The sequence below is a fragment of the Strix aluco genome, chromosome 28 (assembly GCF_031877795.1).
Source record: "Strix aluco isolate bStrAlu1 chromosome 28, bStrAlu1.hap1, whole genome shotgun sequence".
NCBI classification, from domain to species: Eukaryota; Metazoa; Chordata; class Aves; order Strigiformes; family Strigidae; genus Strix; species Strix aluco.
In genome coordinates, this window is record NC_133958.1 from 6,491,310 (window position 1) to 6,505,838 (window position 14,529).

At 42.5% G+C, this 14,529-nt stretch overlaps 1 protein-coding gene across 7 annotated transcripts in view; it reads right to left on the reverse strand.

Moving 5' to 3' along the window:
• Positions 1–32: 32 nt before the first annotated feature.
• Positions 33–14,529, reverse strand: part of NSD3 (nuclear receptor binding SET domain protein 3) — a 50,289-nt gene continuing 35,792 nt past the window's right edge. For 5 of the 7 annotated variants that reach the window (XM_074808248.1, XM_074808243.1, XM_074808246.1 and 2 more), the window contains 9 exons: positions 12,820–12,976; positions 12,098–12,300; positions 11,520–11,632; positions 10,534–10,803; positions 8,889–9,005; positions 8,513–8,654; positions 7,837–7,943; positions 7,273–7,477; positions 33–5,697 (listed from right to left, as the gene is read on the reverse strand). In XM_074808248.1, coding sequence (XP_074664349.1) covers positions 5,456–5,697; positions 7,273–7,477; positions 7,837–7,943; positions 8,513–8,654; positions 8,889–9,005; positions 10,534–10,803; positions 11,520–11,632; positions 12,098–12,300; positions 12,820–12,976 — 1,556 coding nt within the window. In that variant the 3' untranslated portion in view covers positions 33–5,455. Of the gene's footprint in view, positions 5,698–7,272; positions 7,478–7,836; positions 7,944–8,512; positions 8,655–8,888; positions 9,006–10,533; positions 10,804–11,519; positions 11,633–12,097; positions 12,301–12,819; positions 12,977–14,529 lie in introns of those variants that run through there. The other 2 variants (XM_074808247.1, XM_074808249.1) reach the window with 2 other exon arrangements.

Sequence of the window (14,529 nt, forward strand, 5' to 3'; positions counted from 1 at the left end):
CCCCGAGACGGATGGAAAAGCGTTTCTCGTCGTTGGAACATTCAGAACGATTTATTGAAGTCAACCTCAAGCAAAAGTTCAAATCAGTGGAATGTCATTAAAAACCTTTCCAAATTAATCCTCACGGAAGCAAAACCACATCTGAATTCCAAAGTATTTGTAAAATAAAAAAGGCAACATCTCAGTAAATATAATGTACAAAAATTATATGTTCCTACCATCACACACATTCAGTAAGAAGCTAAAATATTACAGGCAATTCTAGATACACTATAACTAGTCGACAGTAAGCTATCTATATACAGGTTAACCAAGCTTTACAGGTTTCACACTATGCAAGAGAACATAGGCCGAACACAAAACCCCCAAAATATCGTATATCTCAAAGTCTATGCGGCAACATCAAGTCATAATACAGTAATGCCCCAGTGGAACATCGCCAGGGGAAGTTAACACTACTTCGTTAGTGTCAAGAGCTTCTAGTCAACTTCCAAAAACTCTTAAGATATCGACTTCAGTGAATATTGATGCTTTGCTATTAAAGACTCGAGTGATTTCCTTAAAATAACATTTCACAGAATCTACAAAGTTTGTTACAGATAAACAAAGTCTACAGAAATAACGACTCTACAAAGGTCATCCTTACAGATCAAGAGTACATGGGAATGGAAACGGAATCTGCAGGTATCTGTGTTGTGCAACATCACTCGCGTGGAAACAAACGGGTTTCGTTTCTCACAGCAACCCCAGGACCGCGCACACCCGGCGCGGGACAAGACCCTTCCCACCAGCCAGCCCAAACGGCAAATCATCGCCTTGTGTTCTGCGGCAACGCCAGCCCTCGCTTTGAAAAGGAAAAGTGACACCAGAGATGAGATACAGCTCGACCGGTGAAGAGGAACCTTTTTTTTTTTTTTTTTTTTCCATCCAGTCTGTTGATAACCCAAAAGCGAGCGGGAGCTGCTTGGGGGGGGGCCGGGCCACCAGCCACCGTCCCCTCTGGGGCGGGAAAGGCAGCTGGCCTCTGCCCCGCGCGCCGAGCCCCCGGCGGTTGGTACCACACGAGCAACAGTGAATGAGTGAATGGCTTTGGCAAATTCATACGCGTTTTCCCTTTTTGATTTCACATTAGTTACAGAAGTCTTCTATGCAAAGCACAGACAGAGGTTCAGCTGAACAACCCCCCTCTCTCCAGAGCAGTGGGACAGCCCCTCACAGGGGTAACAAGGACCTGAGCTTGGCACTCAGGAATAGAATATAATAGGAAACAGCTTTTTTTTTTCTTTTTCTTTTTTGCCTTTTTTTTTTTCTTTTTTCTCCGTTTTTTTCTTTTTTTTTTTCCTCAGAACAACATTGTGAATACATCCAAAGTGTAGGAGTGTATCATAAGTGCAAATGTTTTTGCTACACAAAGATAAATGGCAAGGGAAGGTCGATGGAGAACTGAAAGCAAACGGACAGCATTACTCCAAGGTTGCCGTCTCTCATGCAACACACTTCTTGAACACACACAAGTCTGAGACAGCTGCTTTGAAAAACTCTCCCATTTGCCATAGATTCACTGTACAGTGGGAGCAGAAACTAACTTCAGGGAAGTCAAAAGACATTTTCAATGTAGTATACAAAAAAAGTTATGTATAAATAAAAAAGCTGTATAAGGAACCGCAGAGCTTCAAGTACATTAAACCCTGAATTCAATGAGGCAGAGGTTTCAATGTTAAAGTGACTACTTCGTACCAGCGTTGGACATCCCCCCTCCCACCCTCCTCCCCCACCCTACCCACATATTTCTGTAAAGTTTCAATATATACAGATTTTATGCTCATTGTTAATTACGTCTAGTAATTGTGTCTTTCCCATTCTATCCTGAAATTAAGATACAAGAAGTTTTTTAGAAGGCCAAAATTAAACATTCCAGCCCTATTACTCCATTTTAACAGATTCTTTAAGACCATGATAGTGACCAAAGAAGGTAATTTGCCCACAAATTGCCTTTAACGTTATCCTTCCTGAGCTGCAAATGCCTTCAACAGTCTATTGATAGGACAAGTCTAGACTAATAATCTGAACGCTACAATAATTAATGCTTGCACCATGTATTTAGAAAACGGTAGTAACCAGCCATTGCACCGTTTGGCCACGGTCTGCAGAGCATCTGCGCTGTGCTAAGGTGCGAACCGTAGAGTAAAAGCTCCAGTAAACAACAACATCCCGTTAACTTTGCAGAGCAGCTCCGACACTGCACTATACAGAGCGCCCAGGAGACAGAGCTGGAGTCAGGTGTTCGCCAGAAGCGCGGTGCTATCTCAAAAATTTAAAACAAAAGGGAAAAAAGTGTGACGGGGCATTCCAGTTAGGGAACAGCGGACAGTCTTAACCAGCAGATTGAAGTTCCCAACCAAAATCACCAGCAGTTCTGTGGCGATTCCTGCCTCAGCCTGAAATGACCAAACTGTCCAATATTAGAGACCACACAAATTTAATTCAGCAGCTGACTCCCCCTCTGCTGATGCCAATTAATCGGAAGAGCTGTTAAATCTTTTCCTTACAAAGGAATTGCATTATTGAGATTCAGTTTGCAAAGATGTGGCTAAAATGTCTATTTTAACATTTTGTGTTTGGCATACAGAACAAACCCCCCGCAGTTACCAAGATACTCTGAATTAGGTATTTCCTTATCTCAGAATGTTAAAGTTTTTTGAAAGATTCACCTTCTCTCCAATAGCACGAAATCCAGTTCAGACGTTTTGTTTGCAAGCTGTACAAGCTTATAAACCAATCTCCTATTTTCCCTTTTAAGTCCAAGCCCAGCTGTTGGCTATTATTAATCTTTTATTTGGTGGAAAAAAGGAGCACCTGTAAGAAGTTTGAAAACAAAGTTAACCAAGACATCAAGTGGCATGGCACAGGAGTAGCAGCAGGCCTCAATTCACAGCATTTTACAAGTTTTTAAGCCTTCTTTGAACCTTCCCATGTTCTGCCATCTGAGCGCAGCGGCACGTCCCAGCAGCACGTCCCTCGTGGCGACGGACGGTCGAGGCTCCCGCCTGCTCCCCGCCACGGCAAACGCTCCCGAGGGCGCTGCGGTGCCACCACACCATCTCCCTCCCGTCAGTAAGTCACCACGGACACAGAATGAAAAACGTATGCAGGTGCACTCACATGACAGCGTATCTGCAATGTTCAGAATGCTCTGACTTCCCAAGAGAAAAATCATTTGAACGTTACCAAGCCTAATAAATAATATAAAGTAAACACATCAGGCCTTACAGACACTGTAGCAAGAGCTGTTTGGAATTTCTGAAAAGGTTAAACACCCCCAGTAAGAGCTTAAAAAGAGACATTTATCACATAAAATGTTAAGAAAAATAAAATCCTTTTTGTAAATTTTTTTTTGTAAAAAATACCAAAATATAGCACTGCTTTCAAGCAAGATTAGTGTTTCAGACATTCACTGTAGTACGGACCACAAGATGAAGTGCTTTAGAGATCCCACCAGCCCCCTGTACCATGAACTGACCCACGAGAGATCTGCACAGTTATGCCACCCGAGACACCCCGAGTCTGTCGGAGAGGCATCTGCTGCAGACGGCCAGAAGATGAACCGCCAGATCAGTTAAATGGCACAGTAGCTGCTTGAAGAGATTGTAGTGTATTTTGTAATTTTACAATTGCACGCAAAAAAACTTCCCTCCCGTAAATTTGAGGACGAGAAGGACACCAACCAGAGGCAAGACACGTTCTAAAATCCCACCTGTACTTTTTCAGCCTACTATTTTCTTGAACTGAGAAGTCACCATGTTCCTGTAGGTTTATGTAAGCAGTTTTCCAGAGACAAGATTCTTAATCCTTAACTCAAAGGCTTCATTTAGCCTGATGCCACCAACACTTGGTATTATTTCTTTTCATTCAGGATTATTTTCAATACCCATTAGCAAAAAGCTAGCACGACGTTAGCTAGTATCAGTATACAGGTCAAAAGTACACTCTTAACTATCCCAGGGCAGGGGGAGACGCCCAGCGCTTTGTACGACTGTGGGCTAGGGGAGGAGGTTCACCGAAGACTAACGTCAGCCTGGAGAAACTAGTCCCCCTAGGCTCCTCGCACAAGAAATGGAGGAGGATAGGTTTTGAAAACAAAATCTGGAGCCGGAGCCCACCTAAGCCACTTCAAAAGCCTCACTGAAGGAGCCTGTCTCTCTACTGATTAACAGAGGAAATCCAAGAGAGAGCTGTCCCGTGAGGCTGAGGTTGGCTGCTGTGAATACGGCCCGTTACCCAGACAGAAAATACCCTGTTCATTGAAAAAGTGCTGAGATTTTTCTAAGCTCCAATGAAGACTGAAGTTAGAAGATCTCTCTCAGCAAAAAAAAAAAAATCTAAACATTCAATCAAAACAAACATGCACATGGGTCAGATTCCTTAAGCACTCCGATCTTCTTTGAAGCTAACAGGAGCCTGAGAAGGCAGCATTAAAGAATCCCCCAGTATAATGGCCACAGAGCAAGCGCAGACCTGGCAGATGACAGATACGTACGCACAGAACAATCCTCCACCTAAAGAAGTCGGTGGCAGAGCTCCCACGGGCAGGATCAGGACTTCAGTTCTGAGTGTGCTGCAGTAGGTGAGCGAGGCTGGGAGGCTCTCCTAACTAGGAAGGTTTTCCAAATGAGGCGGGATAAAGAAATGACCACTGTGCAATTAAGCTCCTTCTGAGTCTCCACCTGTCTGCAAACACAGATTAGAGCCCTCGAGCAAGGAACCATGATTTCTGCTCTCCTTCAACAACGCCAGATCTCGTGTTACAAGCACTCCCAAGAAGTCCTACACCTGATTTCTCACAGGAAAAGCTTTACAATAATATTCGTAAGTTAACATGATACATAACCTACCTTCTCAAAATGCCTTTAAAATAAAGTACGGAATGGAGGCATTTCAGGGTCACCTGGTCTGAAACCCACATCTGTCTTTATGGCATCTCAATGTTACACAGAGTGGGGAGGCTTTATTCTTTTCATAAACTAGACATAAAAGTTATGTTGGCTTTGTTATTTTGTTTTTAAAGACACGTTGACTGATCAAAACCAGATCTTCAACACCCTTTAAAAATTAAATAAATAAATATGTTTCTATGCTTTGCTTTCTACACTCAAAGAACATATTTTAAACAGAATATTCTTTTCACTGTCAAAAGGTCTACATTTTTCTTTGAAGGCCAAGATGTTTCTGGTTTCCAACAGTAAGAGCTGCTGTAGCACATTCAAGGGTAAAAGAAAGACCAAACAATAAAAAACAAACACTACTGCCTGCTTCTGCTTGCTAAGATTAAATGGTCCCGTTCCCAGCTCACGCACGACGGCTCCGATGACAAAGACTGAATGTGACATAGCAGTCTCTTCAAGTTCATCGCCTGTTTGCCCCTCTTCTCCCCTCCCTTCTTTGTTTTTAACCAAATTCACTCCTTTGTTTCTTCTACGGGATTCTGTGGTTCCAATTTGCACTTTATCTTGCTCCAGTACTCGGGTGCCACAGGAGATTTGGGGTCATGTGCGGAGCAGCAGAGACGGCCATCCAACGCTGATGCCACCAGGGCTCCCTTCTCGTGATCTTTACAGAATGAGTGAGGGCAAAACTCACAGAATGCAACTGCAGGATTGCTACAGACGTCGCACTGATGCCACGGACATTCCCACTTTCCTGAGGATGGGAGGGGAAGGGAGAAAAGAGAGACAGGAAGCTGAAATTAGTGCATTCTGGGGTCAGCACTGGCCTTTAACCCTCACTCCATGTTGTAGTTGTTCAGATGAACGCAAACAAGTTCAGAAAAATCAGCTCTTACTGTAGCTGCTATTTCTGCTTCTCATTTACAAGAACCTGACTGGAAACAGTTCTTACTCATTTTGCATTTTTTAGGTCTCACTTGGCTCAAAACACTGCTGCATGCATAACCAAAGCTTAAAACAGTTAGATCAACCTCCTTTGGCATCAGGACACCAAATGTCCTTCCAAGACGGAGAGTCTGGTTTGTACATTTTTCTGATTTGTGAGCATCTCTTACTGATCGGGGCACAGCACTCGCTCAGTCCGGTATCTCCACGTTAAGTTTCAGTTCACCCACAGCGTCCTTCAGTGTAGGAGACTGAACGCGTTAGTTTTGAAAAATAAGCAAGAAATGGCTCAGAGAAGAACAAGTTGTGTAAAAATACGGTTGAGCACAGAAACCCCCAGATCCCCCAAACCATTCAGACATGTATTTGTGTGACCATGTGCTGAACTCTCGGACCACGGAGGTAATTAATACTGAGCAGCGCAAAAAAGGAACCTCCGAAGCTTCTTGCTGTCCACGCCTCGCTGGTCCCTCCTGGCCGGGCCACTGCTGGGAACCAGCGAGCACCCTCCTTCACAGGGACAGTGCGTCGAGAGCCGCGTCCCCAAGAGTGAGAACAGCCCCAGGATGGGACTCCAGACCTCTAATGAAGCTGTAATTGGCCTGTCTGGGTCAGGACACCCCCCACCCCGAACGTCAAAGGAGAATGAGGCCAATCAAAAAAAAAAAACAACTCAAGTTGCTCTTGGTGCCAAGATGCTAGCACTTCTTTCTCCAGCAAATAAGCTATTTTGAGGACAGCTTCCATGTTCCTAATATGCTGAAAAGGCACCCGAGAGATTCAACTTCATTTGTGGCAGCCTTCTGGTTAATTTAATCATAGACTAAACCGGACTTCCAATTATTTTCACTGAAGTCTTTGGAATAGGGAAGATTAAAGAGATATGGACATGTACAAAATCCTGCAATCGTATTAAGGTGTAGTATTGCCGAGTAATTTGAGCCCCAGCTACAAAAAGCTATGCCTTAACATGGAAAAAGCCAAATAGAAGATAAGTGCCATCAGGTTACAGTAGATAATTTAAACACATTTACTGATTAATTGAGCCCTACGCATCATGCTTGGTACGTCAGTGGTTTGAACTGTCATTTGATTTGTGCTCGGTGACCTTGGGACATCAAGATGAGGCTTATATTTCAATCAAAATAAGAGGAAGATATTTGATCCAAGAAAGAGATGCAACAAGAACATTAAAAAGTATTACAATGCGCCTCTGTCCATCGGTTCTATTTAGGAACACTGCCACCTGATGTATTTCTAAAAATCAGTGGTATTGCAAAAGCAAAAACGCTGCATTTAATGTAAATAAACCCTGCATTTCAGGTAAACACTGTCCTGCTGCAGGAAGGAAGAGGTGAGTAGGAAGCCATACGACTGCTCTTACCAAAAGGTGGTTGAGTCAGGTTAAGGCATAGGAGGTGGTATGCTTTGGGACAGTCCTTCTTATCACACATGACCAGTTCTCCCCCATCTCCGCACTGGAAACAGTTGTCTTCATGCATCTGCTTCAGTTCTGTTTTTATTTTCCGTTTCTTCTGCTTTAATTTTGCATTCTTCACCTTCTCTTCATTTGCCGTTGCAAATGCTGTCTAGCAATTACAAAGGTCACAGCATACAGTCACTTTATAAAACCCTTGCTTTAAAATTAATCAACTTTGGGTAACGATTTGTATGAACTGTGCTTAAATTAAATCCACTCAAAAAATGTTTTTAAACGATAAAAGCCAGAAATGCCCGTCCACATGTATCTGAATTAACACAATGCGGTAAATTAACTTCACCCTAGACACAACAGCACTACAGCGCGTAACTAAAATCTTTAGAGACTTTCAAGGGTGGAAAGTATTACAAAGATGTAAAAAGTTAAATAAAACAAAACCCTCTCTTTGCCCTGCTCTCACTAGATCTCTGGATTTGGGAAGAGAAGCTTCACTCTCCATCCATGTACCTTGGGACGCACTCCTAGGAAACCACTGCAGTTTTCTGCTCCGCAATGACATTCGGTCCTGCCATTGCCCAGGCAATCCAAGTTATAATTGAATGTTAATTCCATTCCTAAAAGTTAAAGAAAAACAATTCACCCCCAGGGACACTGAGGAAAGACAGGCTCGTGACAACGACATTTCATTAGCATTTATCTCTCCACAGTCTGTGAGACCTGGCAGCAAGATGTTTTAAGGGCAAGCTTGAAAGAGTGCCTCGATTTAATACCCTCTGCAAGTGGCCAATTCTGCCTGGATTAGACACAAGCAGCAGCTGTACTATCATACAGAGCCAGTTAAAACGACAGATCAGGTAAAATACTCAACATGGAAAGGTAGTGCCACACTAGACAAAGACTGGTCAAAGCACCAACGCTATGTAAGTGTTTACACGACAGAGTTAACACTGGACTTAGCAGCAAACCCTCCAGTCAGCTTTAACAGCAGCTCTCAGCGTCACACTATTGCGAACTAAGGTCCCTGCTCAAGCTGAACTCAAATATGTGCCTCCGCTCCAATGAGCGACAAAGTTCCCATAAACATCACTGGCATTAAGTAACTTCAGAGAAAAAACCCATGGCCAGGTTAGGAACTTGGCTGTTTCAAGACAAAGTATACATGCAAAATAGGGCCATTTTTTACCTGCAGGAATGTCACAAAGAGCAAACAGCCCAACTCTAATGTCACCATTCACCGTCCATTTCTGTGTTTCACAGTTTGGATTACAACTATGGTTCATAAAACGAGAATAATTCCCCTTTGGGCCAGCATCTATTATCCGGTCCTGCAAATAAAAAAAGACAGACGTATTTAGTACTCACAAACACAAAAAGGTTTCCTGCTCACAAGTGACTACTAATGCCTTAGGCAGTAAAAGATACTTATTTTAAATTAGTTAAAAGTGGTAAGTTTTCCCTGCAGAGTTAGTTGCCAGTAGGAGGATAACATCAAACATGGAACGATGCCTCTGCCAGTATTTTGCCCCGACAGTTTATACTGAACAAGACGTAATATTTACCTTTGTTACAGTTAACATATAAAAATTGGTTACGCTGTTTTCATGTGCACGTTTGATCCGCAATCTGCACTCTTCTTCATCAATTAGCTCACCAACATATTCGTTCACAAATTCACCCTGAAAAGTAAAGGAAAATAAAATTAAGAAATCCACGCTTACTATTTCTTGTGACAGTAAAGGGAAGCAGCACAGAAAAAAGCATTTCCTATAAGAATATACTCTAATCATCACAAAAACCATTGAACTTTAACCATCTAGTAGGCAAGAAGTGGGCATGTGCACCAGGTATTTGCGGCCTAAGCAATGAGCCTACTTGAAATAAAAAGGCAGCAGAGCCAAGCACTGTTCTGTGTTCCCTACACAAGCCCTCTCTGGCAGTTCTCCAGAACCCGTTAAGGTTTCATGCCTTCTCTTTACAACGAGACAACATTCAGACTCCTAAGGAAACGTGAACTATTACCATGGCAAGTATTTCCACTACATACTTCACTTTTATTAGGACTTTTAGTAGTCAATAAACTCAGAACATTTGCAGTAATAAAGTTTTAATGAAATACAGATTACACAAAAATTGTAAATTTAAAAAAATTAAATCACTAAAAACCACGTTTAAAAGTAGCCCTCCAGGCCAGCAGCGTGTTCCCAACTGTTCCCTAAGGAAATTCAGAAGAGCTGGGCCGCGGTTGATACCCTGAGAGAAGGGAGCCAGCACTCAGCACTCTGGGCACCACTTCATCGAGCCAGCCAGCTGCGGATGGTTTAACACACGGTTAAGAAGAGCTGTTTGAAACCCTCCGTGCCCACCGAGCACACCTCGTCACGTGCAGTACTGACGCGGTAACAAGGGGCAGCCGCCAGGGCAAGCGACTCCAGAGACGGCCTGAAGGCTGCAGGCAGCGACACCTCCCTGCGCGCCCTCGCCCGCAGCGGTCAAACCCAAACACCAAAGTGGCAAATGGAAAGGGCAAGGGTGGCAATCAGGCAATTCGGGTCACCTTTCTGAGGTAAGCCACCTCAGTGACTCAGCAGCCCAGTACGTGTTAAGGCCAATCTGTCCTTTGGAATAGTCTGAGTCTTCTCTAATGCACACTCACTTGATAAAAGTCATTTAGATGCTTCTGAAAATTTTAGCCCAAATTAAAGGGAAAAAAAACAAAGTCCCTTCATGGCCAAGTTGCTCTCAGTTCAGCCTGTGTGTTTGGGAACACCTGGACAATTCAACAGAACCATCAACAGTTTTCCGTAAAGCTCTTACAGGACACCAATGCGTTTATGAAGTTTGCACATTAAATTCCCAGGAGCTCCACCACAAAACACCCCAAAACCTGCTATAAAAATTCACCAGGTACTTGGGACAGGAACAACCGCAGAGTACTGAAAGGTACAGCACGCCCTTCCCTCCGCCAACAGAATTCAAAGTCACAATCACCTGGAACGAGCTTTTCTTCTCTAAGTATCAAAGTTAAGACGTTTCTGTCAAAACAACTAAGCAGGTTTCACCATCACCTACAGAAGTTTCACCTCTTTTTCACACAAAGCATTTACTTCCAAGTGCTGAAATTTTTCTATGAGCTTGCTTAAGGTGCACAGAGTTGCAGTGTTTTCACATAAAACCACACGCAACCTTTGTCCTTCATAATTCTACCTTTTTAATATTCCTTTTTGTCCTGAGGCCCCATCCACGTCGATCAGTTTTTATGATTTCAGCGTCAGGGTAGAGTCTTTTGGTGAAGCACTGGTTCTGACACCGCTCTCCGGCGGGGCACACCTGGGGATGGCACTCGTACTGCAGCATCCTGTTCAGACACTCCGACTCCAGGCCGCAGGGGTTCTCGTCCGACGGCTTGCAGTTACAGCGAGGGATTTCTGACAGATCAGCCACCTGGATCTGAACCTTCCCTATTACCTTGTTGGACTGGCACAAAGGAAGAAAAGAATTATGGAGACAATGCACGAAGAACACAGACCAACAGCTTTACTGGAGACCAATCATCAACTGACACGAGAAAGCAAGAAGATAACGAACACCTCGCTATTTCTCCTCTAGACCCTTTCGAAGGACAGTGTGTCACCACAAGAACACTTCCTGCACTTCACACACACACACAGACACACACACGTGCTTTTACAGACGGTGGCTGCCACTGCTGCTCACTTAACTGGGGACACACTGTTCAGAGAAGCCAGCAGCAAGAGATTTAAGCCAAGAATATTAAAAGTCCTGACTCCAGACAGTACAGCGTGAGTCTCTCCCCAGTAAAATTACTGTTTCAGGAACTCAAAGCACACAAAGTTTATCAAGTACATTACTGGGATTTCTTCCAACTAAGCCTAACAAAGTTAACAAAGTTCAGCAAGTTGCAATAGCTGGCGTCTAAGACACACCAGATGCACTTGCCACCAGCAAAATTCTACCTCAGGTAAAACTGTTCTTCAGCTGTTAACTCCTTCACAAATACTCTGCTAAAAGAACGTTTTACGGTACTGTAAGACAGAACAGAAGATTCTTGAAAAGAACAGCAAAATGATTTACTTGAATTTCCTTAAGCTTGGATTGTTGCAAATACTGGTTTAAATACATAGCTTACCCACTCACAGAATAAAAACAGGAAAAGAAAGAAGCCAACTCACTTTAATGTGTTTATAAGGTGGAGGTTTCCTTGAATTCCTTTCAATTTCTAATGCCTCTTTGCTTTCTCTTTGTGCTTTCAGCTCCTGGAAGCGCTTTGCCGCTTCTTCAAGTGCTGTGCAAGGGAGTTCAGAATGGAAAGCAATTAGCACCAGCTGCTGTTAATCAAACATATACACGTATGTATTTTTTTTTTTTTTTTTTTAAAGCTGGGAATAGAACTCTATAAACAAAAACACAGGCTAAAAATGAGTTATTGCAGTATATAATGAATCTATCATCAGGTACTTCTCAGTAGGTACTGAGATACTGGACAACGATCCCATGCAGCAGAGCCCAAGCTCCATCGTAACATTTCCCAGTTTGTGGCAGAATTGAACTTGCCCACAACAAACACAATGAGTAGGCACTTAAAGAAACATATTTTTTATCTGCAGTCAAGGGATCTACATAATGTTTGCAATTTTACGTGAACACAGAACACTAGTCACATAATATTCCCATGCAGGTTAAGTGGTGATGGAGACACAAACACGTGGAATTTTTGTCATAAACCACTATAAACTTTGTTTGATTTTACCTTTCTTGAAGGTCTTGTTAATACTAGTTTGCCCCTCAGCAAAGCTTTTATCTCCTTCAACATAAGGGAAAACTCTGCCCTGGTGTACCCAATAGTAGTCATGTGAACCAAAGAAAAATACTGGGAAGTCCCCGATATCATGTTTGAGGCCCTGTATGTTGAGAGGCACAGACCTGGGATTGCAGATCTCTGCTGGCCACCACCTGAAAGGTAGAAAAAAAAAGAATATAAGTTGCCTGAACCATAGCCTTAGCTTCTGAGTTTGCCTAACTTGAAGAAATTAACTCCTCCTTTGTGCAAGCAAGGCTCTCTCTGGCAATCCTTGCAAAACACAAGAGAAGTTCTTACTCCAAATTTTGCAAAAGCCTTTTAAGAACATCCGTGGCACGAGAGCGGACTTGTGAGGTCACCTATAACCGCCCGGCCTCCTGCAGTGACTAACAGCAAACACAACCCGGGACATGTTGGTTCTACAAGACAGCCCCCGCTCTTCCATATCGCTATTACGCTCCACAGAGCAAATGTAAACGCAACCAAGTATCCACCATTGCCTGGAAAAAGCAGGAGAACTTAATTTCAAGGGCGACATCGATGTCTGACACAAAGTAGATGAATTATTGTATTTCTAATCCTTGTTTACGAAGACTGAGCTGCTTTATCTTCCTGTAATTCTATAGTACATTAAAACCACGCAAAACACTAAACAAAAATAGTGAACTTGCCTGTAATTTCCAAGCTTGACCCAAACGATCTGCTTGTAACGTAGCTTCTTGCCAGCTTTACAGTCATTGCAATTCCAGCATCCTTCAGGCATTTCTATGTTGAGACACTCAGGGTGAAAGGAAGCTGGGCAGGACTCACAGCACAACAGTTTTCCACCTTTAAACAAAGAAATCCTGCTTGGTTTATAGAAGTAAGCGTTTGCTTCCCCCTGTGCACAGCCACTGACATTCACTTTAAATCATCCCTTCCACATTCTCCTTCGCCCCACAGAAAAAAAATGGCAAAAGAAAGGGATCAAGTCAAACTTAATGTTGGTTAAAAAAGACTGTGCAGTGCAACCATCTAACGTACGAGTTGTGACTCTCAGCTGCATCAGAGACACAAAAAAGCAGCCGAGTATTTTCTAAAGGTGAGGTAAGTTGGCAGGGGGAGCAACCCCCCCCCCCGGAAGCTCTGCACCTGAAAGCAGTGCCGCTAGCTTTTGTTTCTTTGGTGACGGCCAAAACAACGACAAATAACCAAATTTTTAAGAATCACTTTTTCAATCAACATCGTTATGACTGAATCCCCCAGCAATCAGTTAGTGTGCGTTAAAAAACCCCACAGCCTATAGGTTGATCAATGCTTTTCTGTACCAAGGACATGATAAAAGAATTGTCATGATTATTGTGTTTGTTCCACAAAAAGAAAAGCTTAGCAGTATGAGCACAGTACATAGTGCAGAATGAGACACCACACAAGCTGTCCCCATCCCAAAAGTTCCTTTTGCGCACAAAGGAAACCTTAGTGCAGTGGTTCGTGTTAATTTCTGAAGTTCACACTTATTTGGACAGAAGTTCTTTTGGCTGGCTTATATTTTGGCAGATGTATTAAATGTGGAGAGCCACAGCACATCTCTAAGCCACCCTCAGCAAAGCAGCTCATACAGTAAGACTTGATACATTACACGTATTGTAATATTTTATATATGTAAGTATAAAAAATATAGATACACATTTTTATAGATATATAAATATTTTTAAAAATTAACAAGTTTTTGTGTCCCAGATGGAAAATCTGGGAGAGACTTGAGAGTATTTGAAGCAATTTTCAATCACAGTATCAAAAGTGTGAATACTAACTTTCAAACATTTATCAGAAAATCTGGTCCACCTATAGACTTTCAAAAATATCATTGCATTAATTGATTGTTGCATGTCACAACGAGCATTCCTTAAACAAATCGGTTGCATGACCAATACTGTATTTCCTCTGCTAAAAGCCAGTAAAATCCAACGATACGGATTTTCCAGAGCTCCCCAAACCCATAATAAAATTTTACCTTTTAAAATGTTTTTTGCCAAATGTTATTTCAGAGGAAATACAGAGCCAGTGTAAAGTACTGAAACATTATCCGACATGGTAAAATGCCAAGAGATGCAAAAATCAAACAAAATCAAACACAAAACTTTCAGTGCTAAGCAAGAAAAAAACCCAACACTTTGCTCTCAGGATGCATTAGTAAGATATTGCTCAAGCTAAGCAGAGGGCTCAAAATAATTTTTGTTTTCAGGAATTACAGGAACTACCGAAAGCCATCAATCTAGCAACGTTCAAAATAACCTAACTTCAGAATGGTTAATGGGGCACCGTTTCTGAACACTCTCGGGAAATCAAATTTCTGTGGGGAATAAAATATTACATCTGAGTATTTGATACAGACAAGAGTT